At 40.5% G+C, this 27,579-nt stretch overlaps 2 protein-coding genes across 8 annotated transcripts in view; one reads left to right on the forward strand and one right to left on the reverse strand.

Moving 5' to 3' along the window:
* The window catches only part of kdm1b (lysine demethylase 1B), a 192,162-nt gene extending 187,003 nt beyond the window's left edge, over nt 1-5,159 (forward strand). For 5 of the 6 annotated variants that reach the window (XM_078539274.1, XM_078539277.1, XM_078539278.1 and 2 more), the window contains one exon: nt 2,890-5,159. In XM_078539274.1, coding sequence (XP_078395400.1) covers nt 2,890-2,973 — 84 coding nt within the window. In that variant the 3' untranslated portion in view covers nt 2,974-5,159. Of the gene's footprint in view, nt 1-2,130; nt 2,287-2,889 lie in introns of those variants that run through there. The other variant, XM_078539276.1, reaches the window with a different exon arrangement.
* The window catches only part of LOC144679033 (protein DEK-like), a 55,987-nt gene continuing 33,567 nt past the window's right edge, over nt 5,160-27,579 (reverse strand). Inside the window, exons 7-12 of one of the 2 annotated variants that reach the window (XM_078539283.1) lie at nt 24,103-24,288; nt 19,705-19,846; nt 18,875-18,925; nt 12,263-12,411; nt 9,041-9,109; nt 5,160-5,869 (exon numbers count right to left, since the gene is read on the reverse strand). In XM_078539283.1, the coding sequence (XP_078395409.1) occupies nt 5,858-5,869; nt 9,041-9,109; nt 12,263-12,411; nt 18,875-18,925; nt 19,705-19,846; nt 24,103-24,288 (609 nt within the window). In that variant the 3' untranslated portion in view covers nt 5,160-5,857. The remainder of the gene's footprint in view (nt 5,870-9,040; nt 9,110-12,262; nt 12,412-18,874; nt 18,926-19,704; nt 19,847-24,102; nt 24,289-27,579) is intronic. The other variant, XM_078539284.1, reaches the window with a different exon arrangement.

The raw sequence follows: 27,579 nt of genomic DNA on the forward strand, positions 1-27,579 counted from the left end.
ACAGGTAGACTACTGGATTCTGTGCTCCAGCACTTAAGACGGTCCTTAAATCTTAAAAGCATCTAATAGCTCGCCAAACTGTGGCTCGCAGAAAAATATTGGCTGAGCACCTTTTTGCATCTCAATTTAATCTAATTTAAACTGTCGCGAAACCCAAAGTTACCTACTCGTCTGGAACTCCGAGTCCTGACAGTCTTCGGACTTCCCATGTATGCACAGGCCAGGAGCAGGCAGCACATACACTGGCAACTTTTCGTTCTTCAGGCCGTGTGCCTGCGCATAGGGAAAAAAGGGTGTGAAAATCTGGGTCAGGTGACTGGGAAAAAGCATCGTAGTTAGGAATTGTGCTGGGGAGGGAGATAGAGGTCCCAAGAAGTATCCCAGAGACAGGGACAAAGGACAAGAACAGGTCCCAGTTGAGTTAAGAAAAGGAGAAAGAGTCTCCAATTAAAGAAAGCACTGTGGGGAGCAGGCTTTAAGTGACGTGGGCTCAGGCAAAGCCCTGGTAATCGATGAGGGCTAAGGATAAGCCCTGAAGACTCAAGAAGGCAGCTGAAGGTTGGTGACTCCATGCTTGTGAGCCATTGGGGTAAAGGTACCCCTTTAAAGCAGTAGTGTTCTGCTTTACCTGGTATGACTGAAGAGCTGAAATTGTGCTTGTAACTTGATGCCTGGGTGTATGTGGGAATCGTGGGAAAGGAACCCCTGAAGGCGAGATTGAAACCCTGTGACGTGGGCCATTGTTGAATATAAATAAAAGCAAAATACTGCGGATGCTGGAAATCTAAAATAACAGAAAATGCTGGAAAAACTCAGCAGGTCTGGCAGCATCTGTGGAGAGAGAAACAGAGTTTCAAGTCCGTATGTCTCCTCTTCAGAGCTAGAGTAGAAATGTGATGGATTTTATACTGTTTGAGGGGGTGGAGCAGGTTATGGAAAGGTGGGAGTTGAGGAGAAATTTGACAAAGAAGTCATGGACACAGGACTCGATAAGTCCGGATGGCTGTAAAGTGCTTAATCGGAAGATGAGGTGCTGTTCCTCCAGTCAACAACTTTAGACCATGAACTCTCTCCTCCATCTTTGCCCCTTTTTTAATGCAATTATTTAAAACTTTTTATATATTGTTATTTTTTAAATTTATTTTATTATCCTTTTTCCCCCCAACAGACACCCCTCCCCCCCACAGGGCCATCTGTCACTCTAATTTTTGTTTTGCTTTCACAGAGCACTGACTCTTGTTTGGCTATTAACACATTCTGCTATCTTACCTTTGCCACTCTCCGCACCTGCTTTAGTCTTTAACACTACCATTAACACTCCTTACCCTGTGTCCATGACATCTTTGTCAAATTTCTCGACTCCCACCTACCCCTGGCCTATTTTACTCCACCCCCTCTTAAACAGTATAAAATCCATTACATCTCTACTTCTCTTTAGCTCTGAAAAAGTCTTACAGACTCGAAACATTATCCCTGTTTCTCTCTCCACAGATATTGCCAGACTTGCTGAGTTTTTCCAGCATTTTGTGTTTTTATTATGGGCCATTGTTGAAGCCATCCAAGTTGGAGCAACTTTGAGAAAATTCCAAACAGGATCTTTGAAGGTGAAGACCACACTCAACTGATGATATTTATTCGTTGTTTCCTTGGATGTAATTGCGAAAGAAGAAATGTTAGACTTAGTGGTGCTAAAAGAAACTCATGGTGTTGACATAAAAAGCACACTTGACGGAGTGTTGACGAATGCCAATATCCCACTGGATAAACTCAGTGTTGCAATGTTGGGGTATAAAAGTAGGCCTGCTTGCACTCTTGAGTAATCCCAAATTTCCACAGTTTCTCCCTATTCATTGCATTATTCATCATGAACATCTAGCATTGAACATTAATGACTGGCAGAAGTTGAGAACCTGCTTTGCCATTCGTGGTTGATGTGGTCCACAATGGTTATCTGATTCTCAAACTTCTGGTTAAGAAACATCTGCTGTAGAAATGGAACTATTGGACTTCCAGGAAGACATTGGTCTAAGGATGATGCATAAATCTCAATCTACAATTGAATTTTGGCAGCAAGTGGCAGAAACAAAATATCCTCAAGAAAACTAAAGTGCAACGCATTTCTATTTTCAGCACAACATACTGCTGTGAATCGCTGTACACTGTAACCCAGTTTGTAAAGTCGAAACCTCGTGCAATCCTTACAAATCAACACCTGATGGAGCCTTGACACCCTATCAGCTGGATTTAAGACTTACGGCCAGGATGGAGACCTACAAGACCTCTACTAGTAATTAGCCTGCATAAAGTTTGTTCATGTCTTGTGGCTCTTGAACATCTGAAGATTATATGTGGCTCTTAGGTTCAGTAAGTTTGGCCACCCCTGTAACAGCAGATTGGTTTGCTTGGAAAGTGTTTTACTGCATTTAAATAAATAGACAAAGCAAAATCTTTCCTGCAAATTGAAGTATGCAAATCACAGGTTTAGTCTTATAATAAATGAACAGCTAAACTAAGAAAAGCACAGATCTAAAATGTAGCTTTCAAAAAATCAAATCCAATATACTGGAAGTTGGTCTGAGTAAAGCAGATGCCAGCACCCAGAAAGATAAGCAAAGGAACCTTTTTAATTACATCTAACAATCTCTCATCAGATGCTGATGGATCTGCTTTGCAGTATTGCTTTCAGCTTTTTAAAGTAATATTTTTGAAATGTTTATTTTTATTCAGATTTGAGCCTAGAAATGCTTTTGCATCGTCTGGCCAGAAGCTGGATAGGCTGAAAAGAGTTGATGACTTAAGTTGCTGCATATACTGATGCTTGTTGAGAGTTAAATGACTTTGTTGAAATTTCCAATCACTTTTTAAAATCAAAAATTTCTTTTAATACAGGCAACAAATCGACATTTTCCACAGACTGTTACTGGAGCCTATCTGAGTGGAGTCAGAGAAGCAAGTAAAATTGCTGCATTGTAAATGAAGATTTTCTATAATTTATAACTTTGTTAAAGGCACTAAATAAAAATGCTGTACATATGAGAGATACTGCACTTGTGAACAAATTATTGCTAAATCCCATGTAGGCCTCCTAAGTTTAAGATCAAGGATGATGATTTTTGCAGAGTAACTGTATAAAGAAAATAGTGGAAATCTGGTGTTTAAACCAAAGTTTAAATAATATGGAATACAAATGAATGTCACTTCCAAACTTTCAGTAAATATTTGTATTGTACAAATACAAAAAAGCAAAACCCCCCAAAATTAACATCTTTCCACCAAGACATGAAAAACACATTAATGGAATATTCGAAGTTCCAGTTCTATTTGTCCATAATTTTTGATAAAGTTACTGAACAGGATTCACAATAGTTAATGAGTGGCTACATGGTTAAAGAGCCACCAGCTAATTCATAGGATTTGAACTATTCAGTTCCTTCTTGCAATTTTTGTTTTGTAGAATTTGCAGCTTGGATTCTAGCAACATGTTACAATAGTTGCTGCAAAAGCTGACCAGGGAAGTGGAAATGGCCAGTTAGGGAAAGATTGGATTTCTGAATCTTTGTCACTCACCGAAAATGTAGGTGCTTGAAACAAAATTAGGGATACTAGAATTCAAGATAAAATGTTCAGCTTGTTTTTTCCAGAAAGGCTTTCTAATTTTGAAAGCAGTAACTTACCCAGTTAGAACAAATCCTCACTCGAGTAGCAGTTCCATAATGCATCAGGGACATCACTGCACCAATTTCAACATGGGTAGATCAGGATGTAAATCATAGATCTCAGACTGAGATAAAATACACCTAGTCTCCAAAGCCTAAATTCTTGAGTGAAACAAGTTTTAAGCTAATATATAAATGACTTGCCTTTAATAAATAAAACCCTTGTGAACCATGTAACAAGATTGATACTGCCTTTTCTACTAGGTCAACCTGAGCTATTTATCTATTGTAAAGTGTACAGTATGAGAACACAGGGATAATTATTCTACTTTAACATGGATAAAGCGCCTCCATCTTTGATTTTATATATGGTTGAAACAGGATTTTCTAGATCTGTAGTTTTTTTTTTAAATCCTGTACATAATTTGATGTAAATATTTGGTTTGTTGTTCAGATCACCTTGTGTCTGTGCTACCTGCAAATGGAAATGAGTATTGGTACAGAGTTAAATTCTATTGAGCACGAGTTGTTATGCAAGATAAGTAGGGGTAGTTTTATTATACAAAGAGAATGGACTAAATTAGTCTCATTGTATTGACATAAGCATTACTGAAAAAACCTCAGGTATTGCATTCTCAACAGTTTTCCTTGTATTCCACTGATCAGTTACACTAGACTAAAATAATGCTGACATTGTGAAATATAATTACCTCACCCACCCACTTTTTTAAAGCTTGTTGCAAAATTCTCAAGCCAGTTTTACTGTGCATTAGTATCCAGAAATGCTATGTTTACTATCTGGCAATGAGTTTGTGTTTCAGGTCCATTTCAAATCTGGGATCAGTAATATATGATACTGTAATCCTTGGAATTCCTGTTTTAAAAAAACTAAATATTACCCAAAAGTGCATTGCATTCACATCTATACAGTTACATAAAGGTTCAGACAACCTTATTTCTGCATGTTGTTTTGAATTTAAGTTGTTAGTCTTACTATTTAGCATTGAGTATCTTACAATACCCAAAGACTTGTTTAAAAGATGCAACTGTAAAATCTGGTCTGCCTATGTGTTATTTTTGGATTAACAACTTAAGACAATTCCATTAAACACAATCCTAGTTTGCACAATTGCTGCAGTAACAATTTATACAGTCTGCTCTTAACTGAAGCTGCTCGTTTCAAATTTTATGTTTCTCAGCACTAAATTTCCACATTGTGTTGTGGTTGCTTAATTCGACGACTGGATTTAAGCACAAAACTGACTAACTAGAGTAGACTGTAAACACTAAGGAATTCCATCAGGAGCTGTACTGTGATTAACACTTAGAAAAAAAGTCATCTTAATGCAACACAATTCCTGTTCTGAGCAGAAACAAGATGGATGTTCTACTTTTTGTACTTTTTCCATTGGAAAGATTACTTTCTGTAAACCAGTGATGGTTTTGATCATTCAACTGTTTATAAAAAAAATGCTCAAGTAAAAATAAAACACTTGAACTGTCTTTTCTTTTAACTCGTGTACAAAGTTTATTTTGTCTTGGGGAACCGGGGCAGGTAAATTGTTCCACAAACAATCTTCAAAATAAGTTCTATAAAATAAGAACCTGACCTACAGAAGTAGACATACTGCATCTCCAATAAAACTTTCCCCTTTTACAAGATTAAAACCATGGCCTTGCTCTGAAGACATTTAAATACAAAACAAAGATCAAATTAAAGTCACAAAGATAAAAATTAAACTGCTAAACAGTGAAAGATACAGCACACATGCAAATATGTGGCAACATAAAGCTAAAGATGAGGCTAAAATATTTTTCAACTAATTTAGCTGGACTCTAGCTGGTGAGAAATGAGACATGCCTAACAACCATAATTATAAGTAATGAATTTACTGGGTAATTTATTCACAGCTCAATAGATTCAAATGTACACTTTCATAAACACATTTTAAAAAGCTAGTAGAGTACTATAAAGTAAAACTTAAGCCTTAAAAGTAAAATCTATAGCAATAGGTTGAAAGATATTCAATTTACATTGGCATACAAGACTGATTCTACATAAATCCCACTGGCTTTCAAAGGAATACATTCTCTTATTTGTGCTGGTGTTAAACAATCCCATTTCTCAATCCATGGGACCATGGTAGCGGTATCATCTTAACACACTCCTTTGCTGGTTTCTTTGAGCTAGGTCAGTTTCATCATGAAATCAACTGAAAAATAAAACATTTACAAAATCACTCAGCATCAAAAAAGCTCATTCATTCACTTATTCCATTAGTGAATTAAGTATGCTCAAAAAATACTTTCAATCTGGGAAAACTACTGTAAAATGAATGCAAATGTCAGCCATATCCAAACATCACCATTCCCTAATTGTAACTTTTCTATTCTTCAAAGCACAACAACATATAACTGCTCAAATATGGCATTGCTAGATTAAGTCCCGCTTTCCTTCAGCCTTTTCAATCACTCAATTTTCTCAATTGGAGATGTTTGAGTTCTGATTCCTCCAAGGCACTTCAGTTGTATATTTTAAGACAATTCTTCTCATGGCTATTCTCTACCAATGATGGACACTATTTCTGAATTTGGATCATGCTTCTGAAAATCATGCTAATAACCAACACAAGAATCATAGATCTCATAAATTCAATTCTTAAAACTGGCAATAGAATCAACCAAAACCCACAAACAACCTGAAGTGAGGAAATTCATTGATCAAAACAGCAGCAGACTTCAATTTAACTAGTTAAAATGGGAAACAAATGAAGCCTGCAAAAAAAACTAGAACCCCTGAAAAGCTATTACAATAAAGTGTAAAACTAATTTTATAGTAAAACACTTTCTTTCATGCTTGGGCATTATTGCTAGTTGTACTTGAGGTACTGTGGACATGGTACTATGCATAAACAGTCCTGACTGCTAGTGAAAGTCAGTCAGTACACTGAGTCCAACAATACAAATTCTCAGCTTGCATTTTCTTCAATTGTAATCAGGTTTAGCAAGCAGAGAACTCCCCCTTGCACCAAAGTGCAAAATTGGCCAATGCCTATAGTGCCATACGAGAATATCCTCAACCGAGCAACAGCATTCTATTAAACACTGTACAAATAAGTAAAGTAAACATGCTTTGCCAGGTATTGGACGAGTTTGATGCTTAGAATTCTTCATGCTCAATTTTATATTAGTATTTAAATCTGGATTGCCTAATGTAATTCTGAAAAGGACTGCTGATAAATTGTAGTCATGCAAAAAAACGCACCCAATTAACATTTTTTTTTATTCATTCATGGGACGTGGGTGCTGCTGGCTAGGCCATCCCTAATTGTCCTCAAGAAGGTGGTGGTGAGCTGCCTTGAACCGCTGCAGTCCATGTGGTGTTGGTACACCCACAGTGCTGTAAAGGAGTTCCAGGATTGTGACCCAGTGACAGTGAAGGAACGGTAATATTTTCAAGTCAGGATGGTGAGTGGCTTAGAGGGAACGTCCAGGTGGTGGTGTGCACATGTGTCTGCTCCCCTTGTCCTTCTGGATGGTAGCGGTCATGGGTTTGGAAGGTGCTAAGGAGCCTTGGTGAATTCCTGCAGTGCATCTTGTTGATGGTACACACTGCTGCTGTGTGTCGGTGATGGAGGGAGTGAATGTTTGTTGATGTGGTGCCAATCAAGCGAGTTGCTTTGCCCTGGATAGTGTCAAGTTTCTTCATGCTGTTGGGGCTGCACTCATCCAGGCAAGTGGAGAGTATTTCATCACACTCCTGACTTGTGCCTTGTAGATGGTGGACAGGCTTTGGGGGAAGTCAGGAGGTGAGTTACTCACCGCAGGATTCCTAACCTCTGATCTGCTCTTGTAGCCACAGTATTTAGATGGCTAGTCTAGTTCCGTTTCTGGTCAATGGTAACCCCCAGGATGTTGATATTGGGGGATTCAGTGATGGTAATGCCATAGAATGTCAAGGGGCGATTATTAGATTCCCTCTTCTTGGAGATAGTCATTCCCTGGCACTAGTGTGGCATGAACGTTACTTGCCACTTGTCAGCCCAAGCTTGGATATTGTTCAGGTCTTGGTGCATTTGGACGTGGACTGTTTCCGTATCTGAGGAGTGACAAATGGTGAACGTTGTGCAATCATCAGTGAACATCCCCACTTCTGATCTTATGATGGAAGGGAGGTCATTGATGAAGTAGCTGAAGATGGTTGGGCCTAGGACACAACCCTGAGGAACTCCTGCAGTAATGTCCCGGAACTGAGATGGTTGACATCCGTATCCAAAAACCACAACCATCTTCCTTTGTGCTAGGTATGACTCCAACCCCGATTCCCATTGGCTCCAGTTTTGCTGGGGCTCCTTGATGCCACACAGTCAAATGCTGCCCTGATGTCAAGGACAGTCACTCTCATCTCACTTCTTTTGTCCATGTTTGAGCCAAGGCTGTAATGAGGTCAGGAGCTGAGTCACCCTGGCGAAACCCAAACTGATAGCCAGTGAGCAAATTATCGCTAAGCAAGTGCCATTTGACAGCACTGTCGATGACCCCTTCCATCATTTTACTGATGATCGATAGTAGACTGATGGGGTGGTAATTGGTTGGATTTGTCCTGCTCTGTGTAGGACAATTTTCCACATTTCTGGGTAGATGCCAGCACCAGCCTTACTAGAACAGTTTGGCTGGGGACAAATCAAATTCTGGAGCACAAGTCTTCAGTACTAATGACAGAAAATTGTCAGGGCCTTCAGCCACTTCTTTATCACATGGATTGAACCACATTGGCTGAAGGCTGGCTTCTGTGATGCTGGGGATCTCTGCAGAAGGCCAAGATCATTCACTTGGCACTTCTGGCTAAAGATTGCTGCAAATGCTTCAGTCTTATCTTTTGCATTGGTGTGCTGGGCACCCCCATCATTGAGGATGGGGATATCTGTGGAGCCTCCTGCTCCAGCGAGTTGTTTAATTGTCCACCCGCAATTCACAACAGGATGTGGCAGTTCTGCACAATTTAAAATGGATAATGTAAAATGTCCTTAAACATTGAAATTGATCCCAAATCATATTACAGAACTGATCCCAGTCTTCAGTCTGAAATCAGGCAACATAAAATCATTTTTGGCCTGTCAAGACCATGCCAGCTCCTGATGCAGAAATCCAGTCAGTCCCACTCCCCTGCTTGAACCCTTAAGGTTTATTTCTTTCAAGTGTCCATTCAATTTTCTTTTAAAACAATTCATAGCTTCTGCTTCTACCACCCTAATTAGTTTCAATTACAATGTTTTACTTTTCTCAAATGGGACCTTGCTATAATTAAATATTCAATTTATAAATCAAATATTCAATTTAGAAATCAAAAAGTGAAAACAAGATTAAGAGTACTGAACACATACCTCTTTCACAGTGTTCTTGACAAAATCTTTTTTATCAGACAGGTCATAATCCGGATAGCTGGCAAAAACCTAAATAAGAAAGGAAATTCACTTGAGTGCTGAAGAACAGTTAATAACAGTATATCAGAAATATTAGTGTTGAAAACAAAGATAAAATTCTTAATAAGTTAAGGGCATATAACTTGAGGGGTAAAAGGTGCCATGCAGCATATTCAAATTACTCTACAAAGTGCTAGGTATGCAGTTAATTAGGAAGTACAAAGAAGTTTGGACACAAACTTGCAATGTAATGAATTGAGCACTGAACTCACTGCGCTTTTGTGTGACCATCTCCCTCCCACATCAATCCATAGTTTTGGCTTTCTCCTACTATTTCTAAAAATGAACATATACTGGGATACCTTGTATCCTTGCAAACATGAGTTAGGAAGCAAACCGTATATAGGCAAGAACTAACAATACTTCTATGTAGGGTTATAACCTATAAGGTTATAGCCTTATAACAAATCCAGTCTCTCATTTGGGGAATGTAAAATATCCCCATTGCATAACGCAAAGAACGATGGTCACTAGAAAGCAGTTTAAGTTTGTTCATACAAGAATTCTTTACAATCTTTTAATGGAGTGCACCATCCTACATCAGGGAATCCAGAAACAATAAGAAATTGACTTATATCTTAAGCTTACTTGCAATGAAATTAAGGCCTTGTGGAAGATTTCATTGACATGCTATAATTACCAGTAGCCAAAAAATTTAAGCCTCGTCTTTGACCACTTGTTTTTTTCCCAATCTAAGAGTTTGTTCTCTATCCCATAAACAAACCATTACATACCATAAACTTTCCTTCAGAGATTTAAAGCAGTTTCAGCTACCACTTCAGCCCAGCTGGTTTTTACTGACTTTTGTACTGTTTCATGTTCACATTAGTAGAATTGTTGATGTTACTCATACTAATGCTTTAAAATGAAGTGAATTTGTAGCAGTAGCTGGAATAATGGTCACTGAGGATAAACACAAAATTCTAAACATTCATTATGATTGTAGAGAACCATCAACTCAGAAGCTCCACTAACTCACCTATGCTCATGTCACAAAATGCCAACACAAAACATGGCTCATTTGCATGAAAGATTCAGTTCTTTAAAATAAATAATTCTATGAAAACATTTTAAAGAATAAAATGTGCATTTTTGAAATAGCTCATGAACGAAAAATTTGAATTCATGTTGCACTTAACACATCAACTGCAGAAATCTGTACTTTGTACACCATATTTGAGAATGATTTTTTAGTGTTAAATTTAGAACCAAACAATACAATGAAAATAATTGCCTGCATTGGTTTAAGGTCAAGCACACTGATTTTAAAAAAAGTCAGTATGGGTGGAGTTCAATCATTTTTCTGAACATTCCTTAATATAAAGGCTCATTTTCTTTAAATCAGATTGGTTAATACCCACCACATATATGGTCCGATGTGAAAGTATCTTTAAAATCAGAGTATTGCATTCTATTAAAAACTAGACAACGGAATGCCTACTACTGCCATCTGTCAGGATATACCCAGGACAAAGTCTTGCAGGAGTTATCACCACTTTGCACAACTTTTCATTACTTGTATTTCATGACTTCTTGGTGGCTAAAACCTACATATGCGGACATATTCTTCACATTCCACTTGTTTTGGTTCTTTCATTTAATGCATTGCAAGACAAGATCTGGGTGCTCCCAATTCTCTACCAACATCCACCGGGCTGGACTTTGCAATATGTGGCAAAGTGACTGTGCTCACTGCTCATCTCGAAGCAAGTTGACCACAAAGATCTTGTGATCTTTGTGCAATGGATTTTACCTTTCCTGACAATTTCATTCCACCATCAACTCAAGGGGATCCAGCAACTGTTACGTTATCAAGCAAGCTAAGCAGCAAATCACATTGAAGAATAAGAATTCTCACAGGCAGCAAATCAAGAAGTAAAAAGCACCTATTATCTTTCATGTTTTAATAATTTTACAGACAGTGGAATAAATATTGGGACACAATAGATTAAGGTAGATAAAAGCAAATATGAAATAAAACCAGAAAATTCTGGGAAAACTCAGCAGATCTGACAGCATCTGTGGAGAGAGAAACAGAGTTAATGTTTCGAGTCAGCACGATCCTTCTTCAGAGCTAGAGAGTAGAAATGTGATGGAATTTATACTGTTTGTGGGCGGAGCAGGTAAAGCAGGACAGATCAGCGACAGGTGGGGGCTTATAAAGGATAGATTGACAAAGATGTCACGGGCACATGTCTGTCCTTGGCCTGCTGCAATGTTCCAGTGAAGCACAACGCAAACTGGAGGAACAGCACCTCATCTTCTGATTAGGCACTTTACAGCCTTCCGGACTTAACATTGAGTTCAACAACTTCAGACTATGAAGTCTCTCCTCTATCTTTACCCCTTTTTAAAAAATGTATTTTTATATTTTATTTACTTATTTTCATTCATCGTTTTATCCCCTTTTTTAATCCTTTTCCCAACCGCCACCCTCCCCACCACCCCAAAAGGGCCACTTGTGACTTGTTCTATGTTGTTCTTTCAGAATGCTGATCCTTGTTCTGCTGACACATTCTGCTTTCTTACCTTTATGTCACTATCAGCACCTTTTTTAGTCTTCACCACTATTGTTAACACTCCCTTTGTCTTGTGCCCATGACATCTCTGTCAATCTCTCCTTAGTCCCTACCTATCGCTGACCTTCTATCCTGTTTTACCTGCTCCACCACCTCTGCCCCCCAAACAGTATAAATTCCACATTTCCACTTCTCTTTAGCTCTGAAGAGGAGTCGTGCTGACTCAAAACGTTAATTCTGTGGAGCGAGAAACAGAGTTAAGTTGAAATAGCAAACAAACTTATCTGCACCTCCTTCAACAAGGTGCAATTTTTAAGGGTGTTTATAGTAAGGCTAATAGTGCAAATGGAAACTCATGTCAATTCCCCAAAATTTCCATCTGCAAGGACTTGAATAGCACATCCTGTGTAGCAGTGGGAAATCACCGACAGCAACTTCTGGATTTTCATGTTTAAGTGTGTGCGCGCATACACCTAGAAGTTGCTGTCAATTTCACAGTTTAGGCATTATCAAGTCTGAAAATTATCTACTAGAGGGGGCCCCTTACCTCAGGTTCCAGTCAAGTTTAAAACAAAACATATGCAATAAGCCATTAATAATTCACCTTTTTGCAGATTTGTTTCATTGTGACTTCTTCCAAGTTTGCATCAACTAACAATTTCATGACTGTTCCCTTCAATTCTTCATCTGTAGGTGGTTTTTTAAGTTTCTTAATCAGAGGTTCATCATCCGAACTATCTTCAGATTCACTTTCTGGGAAACAATGAAGCAGTACAATGTTTCAAACTAAACAGAACTCAATGCAATTAATCATATAATTTTAGAGCAATGTTTTTGTTAAATTGTTCAAAATCCGATTCAAAAATCCTACATTAGCCTGGTATCAAGTTAGAGTTAGCTTTTTGGAAAGGTCATGATGGTGAGGTGGGGGGTTGGGTTGGAAAAACAAAGCTATAAGAGTTCATTGCTAATCAACTTGCAAACAGGTTGTACTTTTAGAGTGTAGGCTCAGCCAATCCTAGTATTAATTACTAAAGTACAAACCTTTCTGGGTGTAAAAAAAAAAGTTAAAATCATCATGTATACTAAAATTAGGCATAGGGATGGATTCTCTATCATTTGGATTTTATAAAAAGGAACATTTGAGAGGAGGGGCACAAACAGGGAGTCTCAATTACAATAATTTCAGTAATTTTATCTTTTCTGTATTAATTTCCTGCCTCAATTCTAATATCCTCTGTAACATTCATAAGCTGAGATGCACAAACTCTTCATCCTCCCCATTAACGGAGTTGCAAAATGAGATTTGCAACGTCATTGTTTTTTCAGTGGCTGCCTACACAATCAGTTCAATTCAGCAATGACCCCCTTGTCCTGTTTCTTGGCACATTGCAGCTAGGAGCTATACAGGCTCCAACGTGTTCTTTTCCAGCCTAAGGTAACAGGAGAAAGATCTGTCACTAAAAGTTAGTACGTTGTAACACCATTGTAGTTTATTTTAAAATACAGAATGCACAGAGCTGGTGTTCAATTTCAACAAATACCAGAGTGTAAGACATCTGAAAAACATTGCTGACCAACTGGTAATGAGAATAATTTTCCCATGAAATTAGCATTTGCTCAACACCATACCATTGGCAATTTGCAGCATTGTAACAGTTCATATAAATTTGATTTATTCAAGTTTTAGAACGGTAAGATTTCTATTTCCCTAAAAAGTAGCCATCACATGCTTCATTTTCAGTAGAGTTTCCAGCTGGAGAGAACAACACGTTTGTAGACTTTGGAAACAAAATGGAGGTTGGAGATGGGGAAATACTTTGCAAGGATGGTAGGGTCAAGGGTTGGTTTGTTCAGGGCAGGAGGTGACAACAGCAGATTTAAAAGAGAGAGGGACACCAGCTGAAAAGAGAGAACAGTTAATGTCATCGGCTAACAAAGGGGCCAGGAAGGGAAGATGGGTCATCAGCAGTTTAGTGGGAACAGGGCTGAGAGAGCAGGACATGGGTCTCATGGAAAAGATAGCTCAGAGAAAACATGAGAGGTGATAGGATTGAAACTAGAGAAAGATGAGAGCTCAGGGCTAGGGCAGAGAGGATCCCTAGAGAAAGGTTTGCTCTGTAAACTAGCAGAAGGCAGGGAGGTGGCAAAGGCAGCTGATCGGATGATCTGAGTGATGAAGAAGCCCATGAACTCCTTGCACTTATTGTCAGAAGTGAATGAGGGGGTGATAGGGAAAGGGGTTTAAGGTGACAGCTGGCGGTAGAGAAAAGAAGCCAGGAGTTATCTTTGCATTCCAGAGTGATCATGGAATAGTGAACAGTTCTAATAGACAAAAGCTGGACCCAATAATGCTTTATGTAATTCAGCCAGATTTGGCAGTGAATAGCTAAAACAGTTGTCCACCATATTCTTTTAGTCTATGATCCATGGACTTATGAGAGTGTAGATGGGGGTATACCAGGGGAATGGGCCGAAGTTAAAAACAAAAACAGAATTACCTGGAAAAACTCAGCAGGTCTGGCAGCATCAGTGGAGAAGAAAACAGTCGACGTTTCGGGTCCACACGACCCTTCAACAGAACTGAAGTATAGTTAGGAGAGGGGTGAAATATAAGCTGGTTTAAGGTGGGGGGCAGGGGGAGAGAAGTTGAGGGTGGGGTGGTTGTAGGGACAAGCAAGCAGTGATAGGAGCAGATAATCAAAAGATGTCACAGCCAAAAGGATCAAAGAGGTGTTGAAGGTGGTGATATTATCTAAGAAAAGTGCTAATTAAGAATGGATGGCAGGACACTCAAGGTACAGCTCTAGTGGGGGTGGGGTGGAAAGATTGACAAGGTATTAGTTGTAGATTTAAAAATAATGCTGCCGTCTTCGTCTCCGTGCTCACTTCTTTGGGCAGGAGTCCTCTCCCCGTTAACGGATCCTTTTACCCACCTCCAATATTCTCCCTCCACCTGGACCCCTCCCTCTGGATTCTTACCTTCTCTTGATCTTTTCATTGAGAACTGTCGGCGTGACATTAGTCGTCTCAATTTCTCTGCTCCTCTCACCCATTCTAATCTGACTCTCTCTGAACTTACTGCACTCCGTTCTCTCAGGTCCAACCCCAACATTGTCATCAAACCCGCTGACAAGGGTGCTGCTGTTGTTGTCTGGCGCACTGACCTCTACCTCGCGGAGGCTGAGCGTCAACTCGCAGACACTTCCTCCTACCTCTCCCTGGACCATGACCCCACCACAGAACATCAAGCCATTGTTTCCAGGACTGTCACTGACCTCATCTCCTCTGGAGATCTTCCTCCCACAGCTTCCAATCTGATAGTCGCCCAACCTCGGACGGCCAGCTTCTACCTCCTACCCAAAATCCACAAACGGAACTGTCCTGGCAGACCGATCGTGTCAGCCTGTTCCTGCCCCACGGAACTCATTTCTTGTTATCTTGACTCCCTTCTCTCTCCCCTTGTCCAGTCCCTTCCCACCTACATCTGTGATTCCTCTGACACCTTACATCACATCAACAATTTCCAGTTCCCTGGCCCCAACCGCTTCCTCTTCACCATGGATGTCCAATCCCTCTACACCTCCATTCCCCACCAGGATGGTCTGAGGGCCCTTAGCTTCTTCCTTGAACAGAGGCCCGAACAATCCCCATCCACCACTACTCTCCTCCGTCTGGCTGAACTTGTTCTCACACTGAACAATTTCTCCTTTAACGCCTCTCACTTCCTCCAAATAAAAGGTGTGACTATGGGTACTCGCATGGGCCTCAGCTATGCCTGTCTCTTTATGGGGTATGTGGAACATTCCTTGTTCCAGTCCTACTCCAGCCCCCTCCCACAACTCTTTCTCCGGTACATCGATGATTACTTCGGTGCTGCTTCATGCTCTCGTCGGGACCTGGAAAAATGTATTAATTTTGCTTCCAATCTCCACCCCTCCATCATTTTCACATGGTCCGTCTCTGACATTTCTCTTCCCTTCCTTGACCTCTCTGTCTCAATTTCTGATGATAGACTGTCCACCAATATCCATTACAAGCCTACCGACTCCCACAGCTACCTCGACTACAGCTCCTCACACCCCGCTTCCTGTAAGGACTCCATCCCATTCTCTCAGTTCCTTCGCCTCCGTCGCATCTGTTCTGATGACGCTACCTTCAAAAACAGTTCCTCTGACATGTCCTCCTTCTTCCTTGACCGAGGTTTTCCACCCACGGTCGTTGACAGGGCCCTCAACCGTGTCCCGCCCATCTCCCGCGCATCCACCCTCATGCCTTCTCCTCCCTCCCAGAAACATGATAGGGTCCCCCTTGTCCTCACTTATCACCCCACCAGCCTCCGCATTCAAAGGATCATCCTCCACCATTTCCGCCAACTCCAGCAAGATGCCACCACCAAACACATCTTCCCTTCACCCCCCGGGCAGCATTCCGTAGGGATTGTTCCCTCCGGGACACCCTGGTCCACTCCTCCATCACCCCCTACTCCTCAACCCCCACCTATGGCACCTCCCCATGCCCACGTAGAAGATGCAACACCTGCTCCTTCACTTCCTCTCTCCTCACGGTCCAAGGGCCCAAACACTCCTTTCAAGTGAAGCAGCATTTCACTTGCATTTCCCCTAACTTAGTCTACTGCATTCGTTGCTCCCAATGCAGTCTCCTCTACATTGGAGAGACCAAACGCAAACTGGGCGACCGCTTTGCAGAACACCTGCGGTCTGTCCGCAAGAAAGACCCAAACCTCCCTGTCGCTTGCCATTTTAACACTCCACCCTGCTCTCTTGCCCACATGTCTGTCCTTGGCTTGCTGCATTGTTCCAGTGAAGCCCAACGCAAACTGGAGGAACAGCACCTCATCTTCCGACTAGGCACTTTACAGCCTTCCGGGCTGAATATTGAATTCAACAACTTTAGATCTTAGACTTCCCCTCCCCCCCATCCCCACCCCGTTTCCTCCCCCTCCCTGTTTTTTTGGTTTTCAATAATTTATATAGATTTTTCTTTTCCCACCTATTTCCATTATTTTTAAATCTACAATTAATACCGTGTCAATCTTTCCACCCCACCCCAACTAGAGCTGTACCTTGAGTGTCCTGCCATCCATTCTTAATTAGCAATTTTCTTAGATAATATCACCACTTTCAACACCTCTTTGATCCTTTTGTCTGTGACATCTTTTGACTATCTGCTCCTATCACTGCTTGCTTGTCCCTACAACCACCCCACCCTCAACTTCTCTCCCCCCTGCCCCCCACCTTAAACCAGCTTATATTTCACCCCTCTCCTAACTATACTTTAGTTCTGTTGAAGGGTCGTGTGGACCCGAAACGTCGACTCTCTTCTTCTCCACCGATGCTGCCAGACCTGCTGAGTTTTTCCAGGTAATTCTGTTTTTGTTTTGGATTTCCAGCATCCGCAGAAGTTTTTTGTTTTTATTATAATGGGCCGAAGTAATGGTTTCACGGGGTACTAGGGCAAAGGTGGAGGTGAGGGTGCAGTTGTGTAAATCAGCAGCTGCAGAAATATTATGCCAAATGGAGAGCCAAAGGCCAGACGAAATGGGATTTTGAAAGTGCAGTTTTAACTGAATTAGGGACAGTATGCGAGTGTCACTGCCAAAGCCAGCATTTGTTGCCCATCCCCAATTGCACTTGAGATGATGATGGTCTTCTTGAGCCACTGTAGTCCATTTGGTGTAAACAAACCCATACTACTCTTAGGAGACTTGGCGAGTTGACGCAGTACAGCTTGTTTATAGCACACACTGATGCCACTGTGCATCAGTGGCAAAGGAAGCAAATGCTTAAGATAGTGGATGGGTGCAAATCAAATAGTTGCTTTGTCCTGGATGATGCTGACCTTTTGTGTTGTTAAAGCTGCATTCATCCAGACAAGCAGACTGCATTCCATCACATTCCTGACTTGTGCTGTGTAGATGGTGGACATGCTTTGGGGATTCAGGAGATGAATTACTCACTGCAGAATTCCCAGCATCTGACCTGCTCTTGTAGCTACATGATTTATATGGCTCATCCAGTTAAGTTGAACGTCAAGGGAGATGGTTACATTCTCTTGTTGAAGATGGCCTTTGGCTGCACTTGTGTGATGCAAATATTACTTGCCACTTATCAGCCTAAGCCTGAATATTGGTGCAAATGGACACAGGCTGCTTCAGTACCCCTTGAGTCAAGAATGGTACTGAGCACAGTGCAATCAGCAGCAAGCATCCCTGCTTCTCACCTTATGAACGGTTGTGCCTAGGACACTGCCCTGAGGAGCTCCTGCAACAATGCCCTGGGACTGAGATGATTGGCCTTCAAAAGCCACAATCATCTTCCTTGGTACTAGGTATGACACCAAACAGTGGAAATTTTCTGCCCAATTCCCTTTGACTTAAGTTTTGATAGGGCTCCTTAATGCCACACTTAGACAAATGCTGCCTTGATGTCCAGGGCAGTTACTATCACTTCACAGAAGGAGCTAGGGTTGGGGTGTGGAAGTGGAATGTGAGTGGAGAGTGATACATGGAAGTGATCAGAGATTACCTTATCTGTGATTGATTTGATAGACTGGAGAGGGTGATCCTGAGCATTATAACATTGACAATTTCTTAAATCAGGCTATAAAAGAGAATACTAGTCACCTGGTTGCAACAATCACAATCATTAAATGCTATGAAAGGGAGATAGACCAGATTAAATCAACTTACAAGAGCTCTTGTTTCTCATGAGTGGGTTGACCAGATAACTCAAATGACAAATTTGTAAGTGACAGGTTACCCGGTGTCAACATAAAAGTCTAACTTTTGACTATTGACAGGGAATCTTACTGGAAAGTTGCATTCACGCTAGCAATGACTATCCTCATCACTGGAATGCACGAAGAAAATTTACACTACAATCAGTTTCTACCATAATGAACTATTCAGATGGCTGTTCATTTTAAACAGTACTACTGAGATAAGAGAAGTTTTGTTTTCTCAGTGCCATTTATTCTCTATTCATGGAATAGTTTCTGGAAACAATATCATTGCTTACAGCGTATTGTACATTAAATGACACACTAGTTCTCTACCATTTTACTCTAAATAGGAAAACTCCATGAAAATGCTTTATGGTATCCTGTTCCTACACTAACTTTTACAAAAAATATCTTTTTCCCTCCAGATCATTTTAGCCTGCATGTAAAATGATATTTAAAAAGATTTACTTACTCTCAGCTAGCCTCCCAATCGAAGCCACCTTTTTAACGCCACTTCCCAGGTCTAGGGAACAAAATTACATTAAACGGGAACTGGGTGGTGCAGCAAGTTAGAATACCGTCCTTTTATTTACGAGATCTGGGTTCAAATTTCAGCCCAGCGTATAGGGGAGAGCAAAATTTCTCCCCATCAGCTGCAAGCATACAGGGTAGTTTCAATTCAGCAATGCTCATACCAAATCAGCAGCTGCATTTAAGCCCCAAGATATAACATATGGAAATTGGGAAATTCACTGATGCAGTGGAAGACATTCCTGAGGTCAGGGGGCAAAGAGTGGGGCCACATACAAGTTTTATCCTATATCTAACCTAAAAGAAACCCGTTGCCAAAATTGAACGCAAACAATAGGAAAATGTTCTGCTCTGTGGAAATCAACATCTTTCATTTAATGGAAAAACACACCTTTCTACAAAAAAATAAAGTCTGTTAGTGAGTTTAGTGTGTGTATTCAGACTGTCAGTTTTAGGGAAAACATGGGAATATTCTCTCTCTCCTCATGTAGTGGGGGGAGCAAGAAAGATAAGGCATGGGGGAAGTGAGAAAGGGACGGCAGAGGGGCAAGGTTGCGAGAAAGAAACAGGGGGGTGGATCAGCTAGTGGTGATTGTTGTCTTGGTTTCCTCAGTAACCTAGTGTTATTTGGAGGACATGCCTTAAACAACAAAGGAGATTTTATTCCAGGGAACCAGATTTCGCTCTCGACCAAAATCCCAAAAATATATTATTTGGTTATTAATGTGTTGTTTGTTAACCTTACTACTAGATAATTACTTTTGTTCTTACCCTTCTTGGCAGGAGCTGCAGTTTTCTTTGCAGTGCTGCTGTCAGCTTTTTTCACATTTGTTGCTTTAGTAATTTGTCCCTTCTTGCCTTTGGGCACAACTTTTGGTGTGGATTTCTCTTTTTTAGACACTTTCTTCGGTGGCTGAAAAAAAAAAGACTGAACTGATTCTCAAAGTTTTCTTAAATATTTGGCACCAGTGATTTATTGTTCTGCTGTGTGTTTTGTACTTTAGAGCTATTGCACAATGCTTTTTAATAGAACTAAACAGAACTGTGGATATTTTTACTTAATTAAAAAGTCTGGTCTGACTGAATTAATACAAAATTTTATAAGTCTTGACCAATTCAAAAGGAACACGTCCTTTAGCTACCATTGCGTGAAAATAACGTTTCACCAATTAAAAATATAAGTAGCAGGAATACTATCCTGACATGGCCAGCATACAGGCAGATTACACAGACTGCATTACAGCCCAGTCACCATCTGATCTGGATTCTCTACACCATGACTTATGAACTAAGCCCAGCTGTTGGTTGCTCCAGCTAATTTGTGGCACGAAAGAAAGAGAAAACTGGCAAGGTCAGATGATCACAGAAAGATGCTGATGAGGAAAGTCAGTTTGTTCCTAATCATTTCATCCAACAATCTCTAGGATTTTAAGGTTTTGTCTCCACTAGCCTGTCCAATAATTTATTGTGTCACTTGCTACCAAAACAAAGCACATCTCCATGTTGATCACTATACTAAAAAAGACACAATGTTCTGATATCACTCAAACTTCACTTTTGCAGTTTGAACAAGTGACCTCTTGTCATCATGTAACTAATTCTGGATTTACCTTTTCTATACTGTTTACTGTGGTCTTCATCTGTGGCATGCAGTGCTAGTACAATCACAGAATTATTACAGTGCAGTAGGCCACCATTCAGCCCATCGTTTCTGCTTCGGCTCTCCAAATGAACATTTCACTTAGTGTCATTCTCCTGCTTTCTCCCTGTAATCCTGCACATTGTTTTGTGAATGGAACAATCTAATTCCTTTTTGAATTCCTCGATTGAACCTGCCTCCACCAGAGTCTCAAGCAGACCTTAACCACTTGCGCTGTAAAAAAAAATTTTCCCCTTGTGTCACTTTTGCCAATTACTCTAAAGCTGTGCCCTCTTATTCTCAATCCTTCCACGAGTGGGAACAGTTACTCCCTATCTATTCTGTCCAGACCCCTCACGATTTTGAATACCTCAATTAGATCTTCTCTCAGCCTTCTCTTCAAGGAAAACAGTTAACTTCTCCAATTTATCTTCAGAACTGAAACTCCTCATCCCTGGAACCATTCTCATGAATCTTTTCTGCACTCTCTCCAATGCCTTCACATCCTTCCTAAAGTGTGGTACCCAGACCTGGACATAATACTCCAACTGAGGCCAAACAAGTGTCTTAAGTTTAGTCGAGTTCAACATAACCTCCTTGCTCTTGCACTTTATGCCCCTTTTTATAAAGCCTAGGATACTGTATGCTTTATTAACTGGGCTCCCAACCTGTCCTGCCACCTTCAATGCCTTATGCACATATACACCCAGGTCTCTCTGCTCCTGCAACCACTTTGTAGTAGTACTCTTTATTTTATACGGTCTCTCCATGTTCTTCCTACCAAAATGAATCACTTCACATTTCTCCACATTGAACTTCATCTGCCACCTACCTGTATGCCCATTCCACTAACTAGGTCCTTTTGAAGTTCTCCGTTATCCTCTTCACAGTTTACGATGCTTCCAAGTTTCATATCGTGCGCAAATTTTGAAATTGTGCCCTGTACACCAAGGCCTAGGCCATTAATATATATCAGGAAAAGCAAGGGTCCCAATACTGATCCCTGGGGAACTCCACTACAAACCTTCTTCCAGTCTGAAGAAAGTTCCATTAACCACCACTGTTTCCTGTCACTCAGCCAATTTTGTATCCATGTTGCTATTGTCCCTTTTATTCCATGAGCTATAACTTTGTTCACAGGTCTGTTGTATGGCACTATATCAAATGCCTTTTGGAAGTCCATGTACACACCAACAACATTACCTTCATTAACCCTCTGTTACAGCTTCAGAAAACTTCAAGTTAGCTAAACATGATTTTCCCTTAATAAATCCATGCTTGCTCTCCTTAATTAACCCGCATTTGTCTATGTAACTATTAATTTTGTCCCTAATTATTGTTTCTAGAGGTTTCCCCACCACTGAAGTTAAACTGACTGGCCTGTAGTTGCTGAGCTTGTCTTTTACATCCATTTTCGCAAAAGGGTGTAACTTTTGCAATTCTCCAGTCCTCTGGCATCACCCCCAAGTTCAAGGAAGACTGAAAAATTATGGCCAGTGCCTCTGCAATTTCCACTCTCAATTCCCTCAGTATCCTTGGATGCATCTCATACAGTCCTGGTGCCTTGTCAACTTTAAGTAAGGACAGCCTATCCAATGCCGCCTTAATTTTACACTCTTCTTGTGTCCGAATTAGCTTATCTTTCACCATGGCCTGGATAGCGTCTTATTCCTTGGTAAAGACAGAAACTAAGTATTAATTTAATACCTCAGCTATGCTTCCTGCCTCCATGTGCAAATCCCCTTTTTGGTCCCTACTCAGCCCTTTCTCCAGCACAGCAATACTCTCCTTAAACAATACTATCACCCTTCCCCCTTCTTCCTTTCTCATCTTACCTGAACACTTTGTATCCAGGCATATTTAATACAAAGTCCTGCCCTTCTTTCAGCCAGGTCTCTGTTATAGCCACATCATATTGCCACATGGCAATTTGCACCTATGACTCACCAATCTCATTCACTACACTCATTCACATACATGCACAATAACCCCGATTTATTACTTTCTCCATTACTCTGACCCCACCTATTAACGTACTATTTCCTAATTAAATACAACATAACACTTTGCTGCGGGATTTGTAATTATTTTTATCCTCAAAAAACTCTATTGAAACAATTTCTCTAAACCATTCAAATCATGACTTCAACATTTATCTTTTATGCCCTTTTCTCCATAACGGAAAACCTTAAAGGACCAACATTTAGTGATCAATAGGCTAACTTATCACCACAGAAAGGAAATTTCAAGATGGTCCAGATTTTCTTCCACTATCTGGTACTTTTATTAGAGAAGAAGGAAACAGATCAGTATGTCAATGCTCAAAGGTTTGTGCGATACTGTTTTTAGAGTTTTTCCAGTCATTAGTATTGGATGACAAGTCACCTGAACTGTAAGTGAAAGCCAGATCATTTGCCTCCTCTCTATCCATGCATGTATACACAAACACGAGTATCTACACACACAATTATTATGAGAAACAATGTACCTAGATTCAGAAGAATCTAGACCTTCAAGGCTAACCGGTAGGTGGTGGACATAATTATATAGATGAGTGCAAAAATAATTTGGATATACCCAGTATAAAAATGAAGAAGCCAATTGTCATATATTCAATGGAATAGTGGACAGAGACGCAGGAGTTTTTAGTGGAAACTCAATAGTCCTGCATAATGAAAAGTATAGATAATGCCTCCAAATCATACTGGTCATTTTTCTCTCTAATCAACCATCTCAGCTCACTGAAGCAGCACTGGTTTTTCCCATTCTGTCAGCAAAAGCAGCTGATTTGTCTCTCCGCATCCCTCCACCCAAACTCACCAAAAAGCTCCAGGTGGATAGATGCAATATACATTCTACTAACGCCAATCAAAAATTTCCAGTTAGACTTGAGCGCTAAAGGAAATTAATACTTATTTCAAGTGGACTGAGTTGGTACAAAAGTGACTGGTAGCAACAATGTTGTAATGAACACAGTAGCTAGAAAAAAGACTAGTTTTAAGGCCATTGTAGTGGTGCACAAGACGAAGGAAACTTCAGAACAAAAGAAATTGAGGTCCTGTAAAGGTTTTCAAAATTACAAATGGAAATTGACAAAAAACTAATGTAAGCAAATGATGAGCAGTTCAAATATCAGGGAGAGAAGCTAGAAGTGATAGAAGGAACATTCTCAGAGTAATGGAATTAAGAAATTGGAATAGCTTAATCAGAGACACATAAATGGGCTTGAATAACACTTTTCTAGTGAGAGGGGTATGGTGAAAAGAAAGCTAAAATTATACTAATCTTTGCTTGGGGGGGTGAGGGGGGTGGGTGGGGGAAGGGTTGGGACCATTGGGTTCAAGTCCCCTCGAGCGCTCTCTGTTCTTAAGACAGAATTCATCACTTTCAAAGTAAGTAGATCTTAGTTTAAACATTGGGTTAGATTATTATTATTGACCCATTTGCTGTACAGGTATTTTGAAGAGTCTAGTTAATTCCTCTATATCAAATAATATTCATTAAGTGGCCAGGACATAACTGACACAAACCTCCACTTCTTCCTCCACATCACTTTCATCTGAAGATTTTTCCTTTTCTTTCTTTTCTTCTTCACTACTGGATTCATCTGTGAGAATTTCTTCTAAGGTTGCAGCCTTGGATTTCTTCTTGGACCCAGAGGTGCTGTGTTCTTTCTTTCCGCCCTTTTGACGTTTCTTTTTTGGCTTTGGTAATGACTGCAAAATACGTTTAAACACAATATTAATTTATAAAGAGATTTATTGAAGCACCATACCGAGAAGGGAACAAGTGCTTTGCCTGTTGCATTGACAAGCTATGCATTGTTTACATCTGAATTAACTGCAATAATGGCACAACATGAACATTACAAACATCACATAACGCATACCAGACAACTATTGATAAATGTTACATAACACCGTATATAAATAACAAGTTTAGGAGTTGGTAGTTTCATTTTTAGGGACCATGTAGATGAAAAACAGAAGGGGGCCAAGGTGACCACCGTTCAATATATCAAAAGAATAATTTTAAAATGCAAAATAATTGCCTTCTATTCAACTGCCCAAATGAGCTGGTTCACGAAGATTTTACATCTGATGATGCAAATGAGTTTTAGCAGAAATTTGAAACAGAGCCTAACCAGCGCCATTTCAAGTACACTTTGGATGCGGGAAATTGTGGCCAAAGTGGAAAGTCTAACCCAAGAGATTCTATGAAAACAAAAAAAAGAGATTCACAATCTAATCAGTTTGTTGTGGTATAGACTGGGGAAGAAATGGAGATTTAGAAAGAAATGTTCAGTTGGAAGCGCCCTCTGATCTTAACATAAGATATAGGCAGACAGGACCTTGGTTAACATTTCAGCTGAAGGGCTATTAAATACCAACTATGAAGAGGACTGGCTCCTGAAAACGTTTGGTTGCTCTCAGACAGTTAGGTACCAGGATATCTGTTAAAGCTGCCGTTATTGAGGCATATAGTTATTGTAATCAGCCGATGACAGTGTACCAGGTGGCACACTTTCTCCTCAGCACTAACAAGTGGGGTAAAGCTAACAGCAAGAGACAAATGCAACAATAAGTAGAATTTAATAAAAATCACAAATAAACCAGTAACGTCATGGTTGCTTGATATATAATACCATGGGCAGAATTTAGCCCTCGATGGGCGGGTGGGCCCCACCGACTCAGCGGTGGGCGGGCAGCTGAGCTCAGCCACCAAAACGGGCCCTGCTGCCATTTTGAGTGGGCTGGCCAATTAAGGCCTGCCCAGCGGGCTGCCCGATGGGAAGCGTTATGCGCTTCCTGTGCAGGGGCAGGGGAGAGATTCCCCAACTGTCAAAGCGCGCTCTTTCGCACGCAGCGCTGCTCCGCTCCCTGAGACTGAGTGCTGTCTCAGGGAGATTGGTGACAGTTTAAAAAACCTCAAAAATAGAAAAGTAAAAAAATTAACAGGTCCCACTCATGTGACAATGTCACACGAGATGGGACATGTTAATAAATATGACAGTTTATTAAAGATTTTAAAAACGGACATGAAACCTCATCCCACCAGCTGGGGCTCTTGGCCTGCCCGCCAGCCTTAAGGTTGGACAGGCAGGGCCTTTAATTGGGTTAATAATCCTGTCAATGGCCTCAATTGGCCATTGACAGGTCGGTGGGTGGACAGCTGATTTCGCTGTCCGCCCACCTTCCTGAATATCTAAATGGGGCGGGATGATGTCGAGGGTTCCTCCCGACGTCATCCCGCATCAGCGAGCGAGCCCCGCCCCCAACTTGCCGACGGAAAAATTCTGGCCCATATATACTTATAAAAGCCAAAATTTTTGAGACCAATTTTTTTAGGCCAAGTCATGAGGTTGACTTGATAAGGCTAACTTTTTTCAGGGATTGACATGTGTGCTTGATTTAGGCCCAAAAAAGACCATTACAATAGACTAAAGTAAAAACCAACACTAAAAAATTCATATTGCTATAATATTATAAATAATATTGACTCACTTGTTGTTCACTTCAACATCATTAATATGTCAATATACCCATTTAACATTGCCAGTTTCAATTTAACGTTGTTTGTCATAAACCTCCTCTTCTGTGGCCTGCCTACTCATATGACTTTTCCCAGATTGCTTCTGCCCTCAGTAACTCTTTTCCTCTCTCCTGCCCTCATCTCACCACCCCAGTTCTCTGTTCTTACCTTAGTCCCTGGAGTCTGTTTTTCAATTGTTCCTCTCCTGGCTCCCGTTTTGAACTCTCGCTGAAGTCCTGGGCTCCATCTAATGGCAGAAGTAGGTCAGTGCAAATAGTCCTGGGGCTTCAGCTGCTACCTGCACCAATCAACTTCTGCCACTTGATGGGAGTCTGGTCTATTTAAAAGTACTGTAGGTGAATGTGCCTTTAAAAATATTGTATTGTATTTCCTTTATATTTAGTGATCTATTTATTTTGTAAGTTCTTTCAGCTAGGAATGCAGAGCACTGTACACATATGGTACAGTATTTCAACTGATTTTTTTTTCTGGGCAAGAAATAGCCAAAGGAACCCTACTCTGGCTTTAACACTGATTCCTATGGGAACCCGTATGATTCACCCCTATGGTTCACTTAAAAGTAACTTCACTTAAAGTCGCGATTTTCAGGAATGCAACCACAGCTATGAGGACTCCCTGTACAAATTATAAAAATTTTCACCCACACAACATAAATATATACACCATCACAAATTAACTACAACCATTCACGTTGAAATCCATCAAAATCACTAAACACCGTCTGAATCTCTGAAAAATTCATCCCAATAGCCTGATTGTATATCATCACATGGATCTTCATGTTCTTCTCCAGTACCAGTAACTTTGGCATCATTCCATAAATAATTGTCCTTGGTACCGTCAAACGCATTCGATATTTCACATTTTGGAAATGATTTTTTGACAGTATTGGCTCGACTTCATTCCACATGTTTATGATCCATTGACACAATGTCGCCAGTGAGGGTGTTCGCATATTTCCACCCTTAGTGAATTATTTTTGCTTTCCAAAATCCAATTGTTCTACATCTTATGGATACTGCCCTCAAGAGATTTATTTATAAACACATCATAAGAGCTGAACAACACTCATAAGACAGCCGGGAATACTTGCCACATTAGTGTTGGTTAGCCTCATTACAGGCTACATCGTTGACAAGGTGGGATCTGAACATGTCCCAGACAAGCAAACGTTTTTCTTTGTATAGTCCTCCTGGTCTCAAATTCCTCACTTCTGATCGATTTCTTGCCACTGCCTTCATGAACATGGATGACAACGCCTTTCTGAAATTTCTCTTTGGTGAGAGTTTGGTCTCAAATATCACCACTGGCTTAATTTGTTACCATTCTCCATACAAGATAGAACCACTGTAAACCACACCTTCTCGTAGCCAGTTGTCTTTACAAGGATTTCTTTTCCCCACCCAATCTTGGAGACAATCTTGTTTGCTGGTATGTCAAACTAGGCCAATCAA

The sequence above is a fragment of the Cetorhinus maximus genome, chromosome 3 (genome assembly GCF_964194155.1).
Source record: "Cetorhinus maximus chromosome 3, sCetMax3.hap1.1, whole genome shotgun sequence".
NCBI classification, from domain to species: domain Eukaryota; kingdom Metazoa; phylum Chordata; class Chondrichthyes; order Lamniformes; family Cetorhinidae; genus Cetorhinus; species Cetorhinus maximus.